This window comes from Apaloderma vittatum, unplaced genomic scaffold, assembly GCF_000703405.1.
Source record: "Apaloderma vittatum isolate BGI_N311 unplaced genomic scaffold, ASM70340v1 scaffold1451, whole genome shotgun sequence".
Taxonomy (NCBI): domain Eukaryota; kingdom Metazoa; phylum Chordata; class Aves; order Trogoniformes; family Trogonidae; genus Apaloderma; species Apaloderma vittatum.
Window position 1 is genome coordinate 1 of NW_009700574.1, and position 18,121 is coordinate 18,121.

Below are 18,121 nucleotides of genomic sequence, written 5' to 3' on the forward strand. Positions count from 1 at the left end.
GGCTCTCGGGCAGCCTTTTCCCCCTGCGACGCCTGGTTACAAACCGTAGCGAACAGTAATTAACTTGTCTTCACAATTAACCACAAATACTAGTGCCTATGCGCAGTGCTGCTCGCTCTGCTGGCTCGCTCTGCTCACGCTCCAACCGCACCGGCCGTGGCGTTCGTCACCGTCTTAGCCTCAATGGAATTAGTCCGGTGTAAAAAAAAGATACAGAAAACAAAAAGACCTCTGGGATTCACCATGCGTTGCAAGATTCGGTGAATGGTGAAGGATTTGTAAGTCTCTGAATGTGCCAAGCCTGAAATTTAGACTCTACCCCGCCATGATATCGTTCAAGTGATATCTCCGCGGGGAACATCTGGCTTGCTGCGGTTGTCCTGGTGGCACATGAGAGCGAGGATCTGCTCAGGCTTTTCCCAGTTTATCCATTGGCAGAGACATTTGCCCAACTCCCGCTGTCGTGAAATGTGGGAATTGTTTTTATCTTTTCCATTTGTAGGCTTCCTGGTAGATACGCAGATACCAGTAGGATATTTGCATGAGCGGATGGCAGCGAGAAATACCTGAGCTTGCTTTGCTCAGTGAGCTTCTATGGATCCTTTAGAAGTAGTCCATGATCTGACAGGAAATTACAGAGCAGAGCTTAAAAAAACACCTTATTACAAACAAACAAACAAAAATACCTAAACCTACAGGGCAGAACACAGCCTTGTACTTGCAATCCACTTTACAGGCAAAGGGAAATCTCTCTCTTCTATTGCTTGGAGTCTGCTTTGCTTTCATTAATCTGGGCAGTGTTGGTGCTCAGCCATAACCCTTGTTTAGGACCCAAAGTTGTATAAATGACCATACTGCAGTCTGCGATGACACAGGCCAGTAGCAAGAGAGCTCCTCTAGAGCCGCCATGTGACCACCAAAGTGCTGTGCGAGAAAGCAAGTGCAGGCAACGCCTCCAAAAGCCCCCACTATAGATGACAGAACGTGGCTTCGTGCTTCAGTGCAGTGAAGAAGAGGAGCCCCGGAGGAGTCTTTCCTACTGCACTGGGTTGAAAACGTTCTGTAGAGGCCGGGCAGGAGCAGCCACAGCAGAGTAGGCTGAGAAAATGCTTCTGGCAGGTGGTGATGCTGGAGACTCCTCCACGCTGGTGGAGACAAGCTGGGGGGAGGCTTTGAGTCCGCGTTGGGCTGTGAGTGGCCAGTATGAGTGGCAGGATGGGTAGAAACATAGCGGGAGGGTTTCTGCAGGGTCTGTGGTTCAGCTACTGGCACCAGTGACGTGGCTTTTGTTCCCTGCGGGGCCGAGGAGGCCTGGTGCAGGTGGGAAGGCAGGTGCAAGGCTCTATGCTCACACTGCTTACAGGAACACTGGGAGCATGAACGCGGGTGGTGAAAGGACTGCAAATGGCCGTTGCGGCCCTCATGTCCTAGCGGCACTGAGAAGGGCTGATTTGTGAGAACAGGTGGGAGTGAGAGGGAAGAGACCTTTGCTTTGCAGTGACAGCACCAGAGAAAGCCACAAGACACACATATGATCTCAGGTGGTTTTGCTAAGTCTTGGAGCACTCTCTTCCCAGCCCAGGCCCCTGTACAGCCTCTGTCAATCAACCTCAGGCTTGGCTTGTGTCCTCTTCTGCTAATTCCTCACTGGGACCTCCTCCTGCCTCCTGCATCAGCCTTTCCAACCCCCATCCCAAACACACCTCACTTACCCTGACTCACAGCACTGCCATCCCACACCTGTGTATTCTGCACGTGCATTTTCAGTGCAACCTGCTATGCTGGGAGTGACAGTCCCCGCCAACTGTGTGTCACGCTAGGTGACAGGCAGAGGCTGCCAAACTCAGGATACCTGGGATTTTCTCCCTCCCTCCTGCCCAGCCAGCCCTGACTCTTTCTGCCTGGCTCAGGGACATCCAGAAAAGAGCTGACACTGGCTAGACACGAGCATACAGTCTTCAGCAAAGCTGTGCCTCTTTCGGCTCCTGGGTCTTGTAACTTCCCTCCCTGTCACTGCCAGGGGAAGGTAAATAAGCAGCTTCTCATCCCAACACAAGGAAAGCACATTGATAAGGAGGAAGAAGTGTAAGATAAAGATAAAGAGGAAGGCGTAAGAGCTGAGAGAGGGAGGAAACAGCCTGAAGAGGAAGATTCAAGTATTTAAGGATTGAAAGAGAGACAGAAAGCATCAAGAGCAGAGAAAGTGAGACGCAGAAAGGAAGCAAGCAAGCTGTGGAGGGCTTAAAGGGAATGAGGTCAGAAGCACAGGAGAGGAGGACATGGAAGCTGGGAAGGCAATAGTAAGGCAGAGGAGCAGTGCAGGCTGAGACTGCTGGAGAAGCAGACACAGCCGCTTAATTGAGGAGGAGGTATCTCTTGTGTTCCCACCATCAGTGGAGACCCAGGGAGACACCCCGGCCCAGTGCTTCTCAGTGCACGGCTCTTTGCTCTCCTCCAAGATCCTGAAGGCCCCCTGCCGAGTGGGGCTGTCCCTGGGGGAGCTCCTGGCAGGGACCCTCCATGGCACCATCTTCCCTGCACTCCCACAGCAGAAGGGCTGTGCTGTGAGGGAAGGGTTCGGCCAGGACCTGCTTGGTGCTGGTGGAGAGAGACCGCTGCCATGGGATGAGCTGGGGTGACTCGGGACAGCTAGGTTTGATCTGCACAGCATCAAAAGCATGGCTTTCGATTTTAGTGCGGGGCAGGAAACATGCGCCCTCTGCAGTGGGAACATGTTTTTTTCCTCTGGGTTTTGCTTCTTTTGGAAAACACAGCTATTTTCCCCTAGTACTTTGATGCTTCTCAAATAGATGCTACAGCCCAAGAACTGATTCTCTGTCCTCCTACCTGTCACTTCCCCTGTCAGCCCATCACTTCTTCCATCTATCCACTTCCAAGCTGCCATTTCCCCTTGGGAAGACACAGCAAGAAAGAGGGATAAAATGCTGGGCCACCATGTCCTCAGATCAAACAGCTGCCTTCCCACCTACTGAGGACCCAAGAGAAATCTCTGCTGCCATCACCTGAAGACATTGCATGCACTGACTCCACCATCTCTCCTGGAGTCTCTCTTTGCCATGTCTCTAAGTGATAAAAAACAGGACCACAGCATGCCCCACACCTCTCACCTCTGAAGCCCTCCTGTCCCCAGAAATCCTTCGCTCACCTCTCCTCCATCCCTATTTCCCCCAGGCAAGACACACAGCTGAGACACAGAAACGAGAGAAAGGAAGATGACAGGCAGTTCGCTGTGCGAAAAACAAACCAAGAACGAGGACACTCTGGGAGGGATGGGGGAGACGCCTTTGGTCCCTCTCTGGCACACACACACACACACACAGAGGCCCTCATGCTCGCGTCCTCTCACGAACACAGAGGGTGAGCCATGTGCTTCAGAGACAGGCCCGTGGTAGGGTCAAGGGTAGCAGGGGCGGGTTATCATATCCAGAGACACCGGGTGACAGCAGGGAGCTGGGGTGGAGTGTGATTCACAGGTTACTTTCGTGGTTTTCCTCTGTCTCGACAGTCATGGGGGGCAGCCCTCCGTTGTCATTCAGCCGCTTGGCCCTGTAGGTCTCATAGTGGATATTGTGGGTCACTTCTTTTAGGTCCTGAAGGTGGGTCCTGCAGGGGGCAAAGTGATGATGGGGTTGGAAGGAGAGTACAATGACCAATATCAGCACAGTCAGTATCAATTTTCTGATGATCATTTTCTTCCCCGAGATAAATGGAAGGTTTCTTTGGTCAGTCTGGCTAACGAGCGTGCCCCTATTCCTGCATGGATGACATGGGTCCCATAGCTGGAGCATCAGCATTCCAGAACATGTACACATGACGCAGGATATGAGCTGAAGTCTCTGGCTGGGCTTGCCACTGTCCTGCCCTCTCACACCTCTGCCAGTGGGACAGCCACTGGTCACCCTGGTGTGACAGAGCAGACATGGACTTATCTCATCTGAAGTGATGGTAAGACAAGGAAGAACCAGGAGGGTGTATCAGGTCCACAGGTGACCCTGGATCTGCAGCTCTTCTACAGAATTTGGGGCAGATATCACTTATGCTGAGACAACTTCATGCAACACAGTCAAAAAAAAGACAGGACAATGAAAGCTGAATGGAATGTGGAACTTTTCACTTCCAGGTCATATATTCCAGCACACCCCTCAACCTGGTAGGACACATGGTCTAGGATATAGTAGTGGCCTCTTTCTCACTGACTCCAGCCCATAACTGTTGTCAGCAACAAATAAAGTTGCTGCAACCTAATATGGGAGATAGTAGTACCCTGCTTTTCTCCAAATGTCCACCTCATACGTGAAAACTAGCACCTACCTGAAATAGTCACTAAAAGAGATGCTAGAGTATCTACCCTTTAACTCGGTCCAACCCTACCCCACGTAAGCTTTCACTGCCTGAAATGTACTTCACTTTCCTTTCCATAACGACTATTTCACACCAAGAGGGATTACATGCTCAGGAAGACTCCCTGCTCATCAAGAGCAAACTCATGCATGACCATGGCCTTACCTGATGACAAAATCTCGAAGTAGGGCAAATTCACAGTGAGTGAGGTTTTCCACTGAAAAGAAAGTAAGCAATTGTTATGTCTGATTTTTTTTCAGCAGTCCCTTTGTGGTTACAGAGCATGAGAACATCATTGCCATGGGGCAAGTTCTGGGAGAGCAGAGCCTGCATACTTCAGAAAGGGCACACAGTTGTCTGGACACTAGGCCGTCAGGCATTGAGGAGACACACTAAGAGGTGCTGAGCAGTCCCCAGAATTTTCATTTGAAAACTAAGGCAGTCTCAGGAGCTCAGCTTCACACACAGCGGTGTTCAGAGTGGCTCTAGCTTCTGCTGGTTGGTGGTAATGGTACCACATTGACCATGGCAGTTACCTATGCCAAAAAAGCTATTTAAGAACTCTCCTCTTGCTTGGTTTCAAAAGCTTTATTGCAAAAGGGATGGGAAGGTAGCCATGGGACATGTTATCTGGACCACTGTCTGCAAGGGGACCTGCAGAGATACTTCCAGCTCCCAGATGCAAGAGGATTTTTACCTTCAATGATTCCCCAAGGTGTTTTCCTGCCCAGGACTCTTTTGCCATTCACTTGGTACTCCTTGTCACTGCCCACTACGGCAAAGGGCATGCTTTCCTGCTGGGGAGAGACATGTGGAGAGACCTACTGAACCCATAACAGACAGCATCACCATCGCTGTTCCCCATCCACCTTTTGTCCTCTCAGCAGCACTTCCCTGGCTGTCTTCCTCACCCATCAGTGCTACCTCTAGCATTTTGGACCCCTGCTTTACAGGTGTCCTTGCACCCCCAGAGCTTAATGGTTACCTTTCAGCAGTGCCAACAGCTGCGGAGCAGGAGGCAGAGTTTTTCTGCACCCATCTCCAACATTTCTGAAGAGGGGAAAGACTGAGAAGAAGTACCTTGGTGTAACCAAGAGAAGGTCTGTCATTGCAGAGCTGCTCATATGTATTTTTGGTGAGTTGTTTTCCCCAAGTTTGTAGTTCTTCACCAGAAGGAGAGGACTCAAGATAATCCTCCCCAAAAAGACACATGAGCATTCAACAAATTTAATGACAGAAATGATTGCACTGAGGAAGGCCAGAAATGGGCTAGTGGTGCTGCTTTCCTGGGAAGTGGGATAGTAGGTGAGGATACTGGGGACCGAGATATCTCTAAGCACAGGGAGAAACCATCCGTTTCCAGAGTACGGGGTGCAGGAGACTCAGCTGTCCATAAGGTTGTGCAGATGTTCATAGATTTATTCTGCTTTATAAATGTCTCTATGCTTGGGAAGAGACTGCAATTACCACAAGAATGGAGATCAAAAAGCAGTTTATTTCTTACATGTGAGAATTTCAAAACCTAGGGCAATGATGCTGAAGTGCAGAACAAAATGTGTTGCCTTCCTCAAAACCAGTAACAGTTTGGACATGGAGCAAAACCTGTGCAATCTTCTCCAGAATGTGATGTATTGCTGAATGGGAAGTGATTAGGATAGGTGTCATGGGTTTGAGTCTGACTGGGATTTTTTTTGTAAAAAAAGGTGCGAGTAAACTCATGCAAAAGTTCGAGAGCCTCCTCCACCCCCAGGTAGAGTTGGACCTGCCTCTGGCCAGGGCCAGGCCAATCAGCGCCTCTGCCATCAAGGTATTTTAGAGGAAACCCCATTGTTCTTTCTTTCTCTTTAATTTTTTTCTTGTGTTTAGCTGCCCTGTCTTTAATGTTGGGGAGTTTTTTTCTCTTGGAGGAGGGGGAGGTGAGAGGAGAACAAAGGAACATCGTCCTGAGAAGAAAGAGAGGGAGAAGAGTCCCTGAGAAGAAAGAGAGGGAGAAGAGTCCCTGAGGAGAAAGAGGGGGAGAAGTGTCTCTGAAGAGAAGCAGAAGAAAGCTGCTGGAGCAGGACCTTTCCCTGGAGCCCTGTGGTGGCTGAGACGGTAGGAAGGTGATTGCCTGCCAGTTGAGGAGACTGACGGTGGTGAGAGCATCCAGCATGCATCAGTATATGCAGAGCCCCATGCGAGAGGGGAGAGAGACCGAGTATCAGCAGGAGATGCACCCAAAGCAATCCGTGGCCCTGAGAGACTCACAAGGAGGAAGAGGATTGCGTCCCATGAGGTGGACACCAAGCAGCAGGAAGGAGAGACTGTGAGGAGCTCTCTTTCTCAAGGAGGAGCTGCCATGGACGATGGGAAGTGGCCAGATGGACTCCACCTCCCACCCCCTGCTCCCATTGCACAGATGAGGGAGAATGAGGTAGCCAGGAAGCTGGGAGGGGTGGGGGGCCAAAGAGGGGTGGTGAATTAAATCTATGTTTTTCTCCCCAAGTCGCTCTGGTTCTTTACCCATCATCTTAAATGTTAGATTATTACTTTCCCTATCCTTGATCTCAAACCCTTGAGCCTTTTTAGCTGAAATTGTCTCCCTCCACATCATTGTGGAAATGAGGGTAGCAGGAGGAGTGAGCTGAAGACCGTGTGGTTCTTTGTCCCAGTCGACTTGAACCACGGCAACAGAGAAGGTGAGAATTTCTGTTGGGACAGTGACAGCTGGGGGAGTTGAAAGGGCAAGTGTCAGGCTTTAATGCAAAACTCCTGAAGTTTCCTGAGGACTGCCATGGAGGCCCATCCATTTTCATTAATAACCTAGCCACAAAAATGATCAGTGAGATAATTAAATGCTCTATCACCACAAGGCCAAGAGTTGTAGTCAGTACAAAGGCAGATTGGGTTATTATGTGGAAAGATGTAAGTTTGAGGCACAAAGAGCAGTATTTAGGGAACAACATCAAGAATTTCTGCTACAGCTTCAAAGCTCATGAGCAAGCAGCAACTGAATAGGAGGAAGGACCCCATGTGCTAGTCAGTCACAAGATGACCACGAGCCCCCAGTGTGATGTAGTTGTTTAAAAAACACATGTGGTCCATGGGCTTAGCGATTCAGGTCTCAGAAGAGACAGAGGAGAGTAGGTGCCAGCACCACTGCTAAAAAAACAAATGAAACTGGATCAGGCACAGAAGAAAGTGACCATGAGCATGGACTGCTGAGGAGTGGGAAGCTCATCCAAGGGAACATGTCTCCTTTAGCTAACCAGAAGGTCAGCAAAGGATAGCATTGTTCTCTGTAAATGCCTTGAGTGATGGACAAGATCACTAGGTAGGAGAACTGCTTGAATCAGTGTCGGCACAAGGACACAAATATAATCCTGGGTGCAACCTGGCCATGAAACACAAGCTGGAAATTAGGAGATAATTTCTAATGCTCTGAGAAGGAAAGGATGGGACAAGCCTACTCACAGAGGCTGAGGGAGCAAAGAACTGGACTGCTTTTCCCATCAAGTTTGGTCAGCATATGAGAGGGCTTATGGAGCAGTTGTTTGGGATGGAAACAGGACAGCAGCCACACACTAGACCTCTTTGGTCCTTACTAGTGAGCCAAACAGAGCATTCAGTAAGAGGAGGTGAAACCTAATCCCTCCTTACTCAGCCTTCATAGCACCCTGTAGGAATGATGGGGACAAATTAAGCCAGGAAGGAGGAACGCCCATCCCTTACATCCATTGCTTCTTTTATTCACAGACCATGAAGCACTTAAGACCTAGTGACACATGCCTGTTTTACACTCATTAAATATGACCAGCTCTCATCCTCTGGTCCCCTCCTACAATAAAATGTTTCTTACCCTGATTTTGTCGTTCTCTGTTTTATCCTCCAAGTCCTCATCGAATTCTTTCTGGGGATAAAACTCAATTCCATTTACTTCTAGCTCTTTGCGCACCTGAGCAGAAAGAGAGTTTGAGCACAAAGCAACACAAACCTGAAGGGAAGGCAGGTGGGATGGTCAGGCAGACACATCTGGGACATCCTTCCAGCAGGCAGGGGCTGGAGGGATTGTCCCCAGGAAAGCGTGCCGCAAAGTGAGGACACACGGCAGCAGTGATGAGTCCTTCTTCCCCAACACTGGTTGCTTTTCTGGCTCTGGAGTTCCCGTGACAGAGCATATAATGAGATGTTACAGGGACACACACGTTTCTCTCCCCTTTAGAAGATACCCTCAGAGCCATAAACAGCTGCATCTTCAGGACTTGCCTGCCAATGCAGCACTGGACTCTGTGCATGCCCTGCTCTGCAATCCTGAGGATGCTGTTCATTTCTCCCACCTCCAGGCTGGGGCAGGGAAGGATCCCATGCAGGAGAGGAGGTACTCACTCTTTGTTTGAATTCAGTCTTCTCCTCCAAGGTCATGGTGTCAGCCTTGGCAATAACCGGGATGATGTTCACTACCTTGCTGAGATGTTTCATGAACTCCAGGTCCAAGGGCCGCAAGCTGCAGCCCAAGAGGGAACAACATGGAAGGAATCACTTTACCTTCCTCACCTCACATCCTAGTGACTCTCTCAGCACCAGGGCATCAGTGAAACCTCCTACCCTGCTTGCTGCCACCAGGCTCTTATCTCCTTCTGTCCATCCATCCTGCCCTCTCCCAGAAAACACAATGGTGTTTCTCCTGCCCTTGTTATCCTAGACCCTTTCAAGCCCCACAGCACCCAAAGCTAAGCTAAGCAGCGCCCAGGCCCTCAGGCAGGACGCCTGGGTCGGTGGCTGGGACAGAGCAGTGCAGGGTATATATCTGTCACAGAGGCACCGAGGGCTTGAGGAAGGACGAGGGACAGTGTACGTACGAGTGGCCCGTGGGGGAGATGAAGTAGAGGCAGCAGTGCACTCGCGTATCTGGAATTCGTTTCTTCCTTGCAATATTCACCTCCTCTTTCAAAAATTTTTCATATTGCTCATTGATGTATTTCTCAATAGGCTCCCAGCTGTTAAAGTAGGAAAGAGATATGAATAGACAGGTACAAATCTCCTCATGTTCCTGCCTACAGTGTTCCTGGCTCTGACAGCAGCAAAAGCAGGCCCAGGCATAAAAGATATACACCCCAAGCATCTCACCATCAGCAGAGATATTTAAGAGTTTCTGTAACTGGGCACAGAAATAGGCTCTCACTATGTAATGTGTGCATACCCCTAAGCAGGCACATAGACCCATGGTGTTCACAATTCCCCATCTCCATTACCAAGTGTAATAGGATCCCAGAAGCTTTCCAGGCCAAGTAGATGAGAGTCACTCCATACACCATCTTAACTCCAGCCCTGTCTGGGACACAAGGCCTCGACCACTTGAAACTCACCAGTTCTCATTGTTGATCTGGTCCCCAAATCCTGGTGTGTCAATCACTGTCAGCTTCATTTTGACACCACCTTCTTCAATGACTGTGGAAGAAATTTCAAACAATTATACACCTCCCCGGGGACGTGCTCTATCATGAAACATGCCTCTGTGCCCTACAAGGGAACAAGAGCATTCTGCCCTCATCCCTGCCCGGCAAGAATGACCAGGCCAGGCTCCATCACGCCTCAAAAATTTTGACTCTAACTTGCATTTCTGACCCCAAATTTTGGTAACCTTTGACCAAAAACCACCTTATACCACACTGCCACAGGAAAACAGATTTGTACCTTATACAACTTGGCCTCCCCTCCAACACATCATCCTGAATCTGAGATGACGCTCATAACACTTCACCACTGTAGAAGCTGTGCTGGTGCTTTGCCATGTGGAGATGTGCTCTACCAGGCTTGGGATGGGACCCACCAATGCAATTTGTAAAGATTATTAAGCATCTTCAGGTGGAAACAACTTAACAGCAAGGCTTAATCCACATATGCAGACTAATGTCTTGGCAGAAGAAGTATCTACACCTCTTTCTCTACCTCTCACTTAGGCTGTGGCCTTAAGAAAAGGCCTTGACTCTATCTGAAGCCATCTAAAAATGGCACTTCTCCTTTAGTTTCCCATGGAGAAAGGGCTGTCTAATATCAAAGAACTGTTTGCATAGACTACTGGGGTCTTCTAGAAGACTGTGATGAGGCATCAGTGTTGTCTCCACCCCAGTAGCCTGGCTCTTACCATGGCCGATGGCTTTGATCTCCACTGTCTTGGGAATCTTCTCCTCCCGATTCCAGCCTGAAGATTTGCGGCTCACCTGGGATTTGAAGAGGGTGTTCACCAAAGTTGATTTTCCAAGTCCGCTCTGACCTGAGGATTGCACAGAGGAAGCCCATGAGATCTGCCATAGCCCAGCAATGACAGCAGGCCCAGGGGATGGAGCCAGGCTGGCAGGGGATGGGGGTGTACGTGTCTCCTTGCTTTGTGCAGGCTCTCCTTTCCCCCAGAGCAAGCACCATCTGCTCCCTCATGCCCTCTCTGCAGGGCTCACTCTTGTACCTCATAGGAGAGCCCCAGGCCATGGTTCCCGGTACCTCAGCTGGTCTCTGCCTACCTACAACCATGATGTTGAAGTCGAATCCTGTCTTCATGGTTTTCTTGCGCATCTGCTCAATGATGGTGTCAATACCAATGTAGCCCAGCAGGTTGGCATTAATGCCCATGGGTTTCATTGGTACGACTGGTTTTTGTCGTGGCTCTGGGACCAGCTCAGACATGGCTGCTTCGTTTTTGCTCTCTACTGACCCTGCACAGGGAGAAAGATGGAAAAATCATCACTGAGGTACACGAAGGACCTCCTTGCTGACCTATCAGAGCTACGAGGATGATTAAGGGACTTGAACATCTCTCCTATGAATAGAGACTGAGAGAACTGGGGCTGTTTAGCCTTGAAAGGAGACAGCTGAGAAGGGACCTTATTAGCATACACAAATATCTGAGGGATGGGTGTCAAGGGGAAGGAGACAATCTCTTCTCAGTGGTGCCCAGTAATAGAACAAGTAATAATGGTTTTAGGCTGGGACATAGGAAGTTCCAGTTCAACATGAGGAAAAATTTCTTTACAGTGAGGGTGACAGAGCACTGGCACAGGCTGCCCAGAGAGGTTGTGGAGTCTCCTTCTCTGGAGACTTTCAAAACCCACCTGGACAGGTTCCTGTGTGGCTGCCCTAGGGCCTCCTGCTCTGGCAGGGGGGTTGGACTAGATGATCTCTAGAGGTTGCTTCCAACTCTGAACATTCTATGATTCTATGATTCTATCACAGAAGCTGAGGGCAACTTTGAGAATCCATTTCAAGGATTTACTAAGGATGACTGAACAAGATTTTAGCAGTAAGACTCTTCATGGAGAAACATCTACTTGAATTTCCAGCACACTCTTCTATGTATCACTCTATATGAGGAGGTGGAGAAATGGTGTTTGTTGAACATGCAAGTATTGATGGCTACCTCCAGACAGCAGGAGCAGACCCAGTGAAGCTGGCTGGCTCCTAATCGGGTGCCCAACGCTCTGTCTTCTCATTTTTGTCTCCCAGTAGTTCTCACCAGGTTCACTAGTGTTTTGCCCCTCCAAGTTTAGCATGCAATTTGCAATGGAATAGACTTTCAAAAATTATCACTTGTCAAGTCCTGGCATTGAAACAGAGTTTGGGATTTACTGTGAGAACTTGCAACCTTGGCTCTTGCCAGAGGCAGCTGCATTCCTGGCTGTGCTGTACAGCCTGAGTTCCTCAGATGAAGGCAGTGGTGGAGTTGCAAAACATGGCCACAACCTCTGTGCTTGCCTCCCACCCATAGATTGATGAGTTTTGTCATGCTTAAGAAACTAACCATCGTGGTCAATAAACTAATCATCTGCACCTTTCCCTTCTGGCCTCCTCCTCCTCACTACTTCCGGGTAAAACAAACAGGCGAAAAGAAAGTCCTTGTGGGCTTTCTGGCCTCTCTGACTTTTTTTCGGGTGATGGCACACGCTGCCCGGGGCAGGCCTCATCCATTTGTCTCCATCTCTTTTCTCATTAGAGAGCATCTCCCACCCACTGGGAGGAAGCTGAAGGTTAAGAGAGGACAGAGCACAGAAGAAAAGTTGTAATTGGTGAATGTAGAAAGGAAAATTAAGGGGATGGGAATCAAATATCTCTCATATATGAACCAGCTGCAAACTGGAGCCTCTCCCGCTCTAATTACTTGACTCCACCATGCTTTGTCTCATTAAATGGTTATTTTTCAGCGGCAGGGACAGCATGCGTATTTGCTTGGTAAGCACTCTGCTTGTTTTGGATGCCACTTCAGTCCAAACAACTCACAGTAAATTATCCCATTCCATCATTTCAGTGGATTTTTTCTCTCCTCTCAGCAGAACCTGCTGGTTGCACAGGAGGATGTGAGCAGCCAGGCAGACAACTGCCATTTGGTGGGTGACACATAACTCTTGGAGAAGAAGGCTGCTCAGAGGTTACCGGGCTGGGGACACTGATAGCACCAGTGCATGGTCCCCGTGACAGCTCAGCCAGGCCAGGCAGGGACTGGGGGTGGAAAGAGGTCAGAGAGATTTTGTTGAAGGACAAGCTAGAGGCTGCTGTAGGCTGCAATAGGCTGCAGTAGGCAGGGATGGCTGCTGACCCTGCCTAGCATTCCCATATTAAAGCTCCTGTGCAGACACAATGGCTGTTCTACACAGTGGACATTTTACGTTTTATATGAGCTTTAATATCCCACTCTCATTTGCTGAGGGAAGACCTTGCAGAAGGGCCGTGCTCGGCAGGGAGAAGGGTGCCTCTGCCCAGGTCCTTTTACATGACTTGGGAAGCCTTTTACGTTCAACTGGGAAATGGGTTCTTCCCACCATGTGAGATGATGGTAGCACAGCTACCCATGCACAGCACTGCGGGTGACATCTAAAGGTTCTTCTACCACCTCCATTCCACCTTGCCTGCAGAGGAGAGGTCTGCTGGAGGATGCCCCCCCCACCACTCCTGCTCTTCCCCACTGAGTAAGGGCACTCTGAGCTATCATCATCCTCTCCTGAAGCAGTGAGCAGCACCCTGGGGGCACCAGAGCACAAGATGGACCATTGGCTTGAGCCAAACTGGCAATTCGGAGCACCTCATGCTGCCGGGCAGCTGCTGGAGAAGGCAGCCTGCCGAGCCGAGTGCTTCTCAGCTTCGATCTGCTCTTACACCTGTCACAGCTAGTCTGTGCCTTCTCTGCTGACAGAGCAACCCCTGGGGCTCCTCTTCTCTTCTTCCAGCTTTCTCAAAGCTGCTGCCAATCAGGAAAGCCCATCTCTCCGGCGCAGCACAGGGGGCCAAGCCTCTTGCCTTTCCTGCACCCTGCCCTTCGCTCATCCTTTCCCAGGCTGCCCCACACCACTTTGACCATAATTGTGTGGCTGTGCCGTGCCCCTCATCCTGCTGCAGCATCCTCCAGTGCGCACCCCACACAGTCCTGCTGGGCTCTCACCTGCCCCAAAGGGAGGAAGAAGAGAGAGAGAGACAAGGAATGATGAGGAGAGATGGGGCAGAGTGCTGTGGCCCCCAGAAAGGCACTTGGCTACTGCAGTAATGGGGTCAAATGAACCCCAGAGGTGAACAGGGAAGAGGTCGAGATTGGGAGGAAAGCCCAGGTGAGCAGCTGCATGGGATGTGTGCAGGACCCGGGCCACGCGGGCTGTGACCCTCTTGCTGCCCAGGCAGTAGCTTGTCCTCAGGGAGTCTGTTGCCCTCTCCAGTATTCCTTCAACTCTGTTCTTACACAAGGAGGAGGAAGGAGGGAAGTTGCTGGCAGCCAACCTCAGGGCTCACTAAGGGGTTCATAACTCATCCCCCAGTCTCACCAAGGGACGTTTTTCCCAGAGCCAGCAGATGTTTCTAACTCTGCTATGGACATCACAGTATGTGGCCATCGCTTTGCAGGCTTCACTGCTGGAGCCAGGAGCTTGCAGTGGCTTGAGCAGATATTTCAGAGTCAAGTTCCAGAGCACCTATAAAAAGCCTTAAGGCCAGGAGAAAAGATCTCCATAAGTCCCTTTGAGTATTTCCTGGGGTTTAGATCGGTGATGTCACCCTGGGCATTTTGATTTTGGACATTCAAGATCTTGGGGTAGGCAACCTCCCTTTCTCCTCTCAGTCACCTGCTTCCCTCCCTCCGTGGGGTGCCTTCCCATAGCCTCAGAAAGAGAAACTCCCATTTTGCAGAGAGGTACCTGAGGGCTCTGCACACAGTTTTCCACCTCTTGTCTCCCACAGAGGAATCTGAGGAGCCAGCCGAGGAAAAGCCTACTGAGACAGTCAGGGTGTGCAAAACCAAGGCCAGAGCTATGAGAGACACCTTGAGACGTGAAACGCCCTGGGAATGGCTCCGTTTTCCATGCAGTAATGCTAACGCTGCTAGGAAGCCTCATTAGCGTTCTGAGTGACTGGTCAAGGGGTAGCATTATGCAGCCCAGGCACATCCTGTAGTCCTTCCAGCTGTCTCCTGGAATGAATACATGGTAGGGCACTACAGCCAGTACAGCTGATCATGAATAGAGGGTTAGCCAAGGTTAACCACTCACATCCGCTCTTTGCATTGCCACCCTTTTCCCTGCTGCTTTATCCTGTGTGCTGAGTGAAGCTCATTTAAGGGAGCCCTTGCTGGTGATACCTCTGCTGCCTGGTTCCCATGGGAGCTGACCTGGGCTGGGCTGCCAGAGGATAATCTCTGGCTCACAGGAGATGCTCCAGCTCAGCTCCGGAGCAGGAAGAGGTACAACATCTGGGACCAGGACAGCGGTTCCAGCTACCTTCCAATTCTGCCACCCATCGACCCACCACAAAACCTCTCCTTGGAAGGCCAGCATACACCAATACCACAGCACACCCTTCATGTCCGCCTGCCTCTGCCATTTGCAGGAGCTAGCTGGGGACAGAGGTGGCCCTGCAGGTCCCTTAGGGGCTCAGGTAGCCAGGACTAACATCTACTCTGTCCCCATAACCCAGATACAGTCGCATCCCCTCCCCCTGCCTTCCAGTCCTTTGTCTGAGTGGCAAGAGGGAGGGAGGGAGGGCTGCAAACAGTTGCTCACCACAACCCAGCTTCTAGGAAAGAGAGGCTATTTAACCCCCACATATCACAGGGACGGCCTGGCTGTAGCTCTCTTCCCATGTGGCACAAGGCTGTCCCTCTCCAGCTGGGATCCACACACGTGTCTCACCGCAGGCCCTTCCACCCTGTGGCCCTGGAGGCACGGTCCCACACCCCACAGCACAAAACAGGGAGGAGGGATGGGTTCAGAGCCTGAAGGCAGCAGGCAGGAGCGAGGCCCTGGCGGGTGATGCCAGGTCCCTGGGAAGGAAAGCAAGAAGCTGCTTCAGTAGCACAGCTTCCCTGGGGCTTGCAGTCATTGGGATCTGCTCCTTGCTTCAGATCTGCAAAGATGCTGGACTGAGCATCTCTCTCCTAGAAAAATCCCTTTCCCTGCCTCAGTTCCCATGATGACCCCAGGGCATTTCTCCCAGCTCTGCAGGGCAAAGGCTAAGCCATGCCGGATGCACAGCCTGACCTTAGGGTGCAGAACAGAGACATTTCTCTTATCCAATCTTTTTGCCTGCCCTGAGGATCACTGGGCATTTCAAGTGAGGCGGGGAAATTCGTCCCAGCCCTTTGGGCTGCCGTAGCCTTCCCAGCAGCAACCTTCATTCCCCTCAGTGCTCTGCAGAGGGCTTGGGCAGGAGCCTGGCTCTGCTGGGGCTGCAGTAAAATCTAGGGCAGCGTGTGCCGAAACCTCTCTGGAGATGCAGGAACTGGAGGTGAAGGGATTGAGCATAACCCCACCCCAGTTGCTGCAGGGTTAGATGCTCGCCTCAGCCTTGGCCGAACCCTCAGTGCCGCTCCCCGGCCGTGCAGTCCTTACCCCATATCCCAGCTCTATGCCTGGGCAGCACTGCTCTATTACAAGGCAAGAGGATGCTGAGCAGCCCTGGGCCAGGGTGCCCATGCCATCACAGCTGCCTTTTCACCTGCCCATGGGTGCTGGGGTTCCTCACCCACCTGCCAGCTTCTGCGCAGATGCCCAGGGAATGGCACAGGACACCCCCACTGCCCCCGCAAAGATTGCCTGTCCCTGGCAAGAGACAAGCCAGTCACCCAGCAGTTTGTGGGCTTTCCCCAGCCCCGGACCCGCTGAGATTATCTCTTTCTTTCAGAGCAGCCCCTGGCACCAGCTACTCCCCATCAGCCCAGCAACCAGCTCTGCTTGTTCTCCTTCATGCTAGACTGCTGCCACCAAAAGGGAGGAAAAAAATAAGAGGAAAGACAAAGCCAGGACTGATTTCTCTCGATACCCTTCGGGGTTATTCCTCTGCCGTGGCCAGGGGGCACAGAGGAGGTTGTCTGCACAAAAATCCCCAGCTGCATCCCTCCGGCGTCGCCCATCCCTGCCCAGCGCAGAGCATCCTACCTTTGAACATGAAGCTTCCTTTGTCTCCGAATTCTCTCCCAAGGGGGTGGGTCTTTCCCCACTTTTCTACCCTGCCGCTGGCGCAGCACAATGGGCTATAAGTCTCCGCTTTTAGCTCTCTCTTCCTCCCCTGTGTCTTCCTCTCCTACCCCTCTCCTTCCCCTCCTTCTCCAGTGGCTATTTCAGCCGAGTGGGGATGCTGGTGCTGCTCCTGCTGCCATCGTCATGTGACCTGAATATTAAACATCTCCGCAAAATCTCCCCCCGCGCACCCTCCCCCGGCTCCAACCCAAGCCCCCGGCTCCATCCCTGGCCCCCGTCAGCATCCCCGCCTGGGGGGGTATGGCCACGGGGGCAGAGGGGCTGCTGCCAAGGGGCCCCCCTGTGTAACAGAGGGGGAGTCCTTGCACACCCACACTGCACAGGCCTTTTCTTGCCCCTGTCCCTCCTGATTCCTCAGTGTTTTCAGCATCTCTCCTTATTTAGGGAGGGAGATATTTAACCCTCGGCAGCTTTGCTACAGTGGGGCTGAGAAAGGATGTCCCTAGGTATTTTTGGGGGGGTTCAAGGGATTGCAAGGCCTCCTTCTGCTTTCTCAGAGGGAGGACACTGGGAATGTTTTGGCTCATCAAAAGTGACTTGCCCTTCAGGTCCACTTGCGGAGGCATTAGAAACCTTTTCTCCTCTGGCAGGGTGATTCCTGGCTGTCAGCCCGTAGTGTGAGGCAGAGCAAGCACGGTCCCCACGGTGTACATGTGTGTATACATGTCTGCACGCATGTGCATGCATGTGCGTGTGTGTGGAGAGTGGGGAGAGGTGCTGCCTGGGGTCAGTTTTGGGGTACTCAGATCCCATCTCCATGCTCCCTGGCAGGCATATGTGCCCAGCAGTGCCCACCTGCTTGTTCCTGGTGGACATGTCCCACACCTGGAGAGCTGTATGGGTGCCCCTGTCTGCTAGCATATTTGGAGGGGGATGCCCCTTCCTTCCTCTGTGTTTCCTTCTCCTATGTTTGCAAGCCCCAGCCCCATCAGGCACTGTGCCATGCTGGGTCACGAACATCTGGGACGGCTCTGACTCCACTTGGTGTGACAATGGGATCATCCTTTCAGGGATATCCCCGTGTGTCCCTCCACCATGCGGCAGCCCCCTGGGTGGGTGAGGGCTGAGCGTCAGGACACCTGGCAGACTCAGCAAGGGTTTTGGGTGCTTCTTGCTTGCAGTGCTGGGGGCAAAAAGGAAACCGCACCCGCTGTGAGGTATGAGAGCCTTTAGAAAACACTATGGGTGGTTACCCAGGCTATGCTGACAGGTCGACTAATTGACCTCCAGACAGATGGACAGACAGACGGGCATCCTGGCATCTGCAACATCCCCTG

General features: G+C 51.4%; 1 protein-coding gene across 1 annotated transcript; it reads right to left on the reverse strand.

The window, feature by feature from the left end:
* Positions 1–3,446: 3,446 nt before the first annotated feature.
* SEPT3 (septin 3) lies at positions 3,447–16,950 on the reverse strand. Its single transcript, XM_009878780.1, has 10 exons — positions 16,743–16,950; positions 10,860–11,051; positions 10,487–10,615; positions 9,708–9,789; positions 9,201–9,338; positions 8,728–8,845; positions 8,201–8,296; positions 5,060–5,159; positions 4,528–4,579; positions 3,447–3,624 (listed from the first exon to the last, which is right to left on the reverse strand). The coding sequence occupies exons 1-10, from the start codon at positions 16,750–16,752 to the stop codon at positions 3,489–3,491; spliced, it is 1,053 nt and encodes a 350-aa protein (XP_009877082.1). The 5' UTR covers positions 16,753–16,950; the 3' UTR covers positions 3,447–3,488.
* Positions 16,951–18,121: the final 1,171 nt, after the last annotated feature.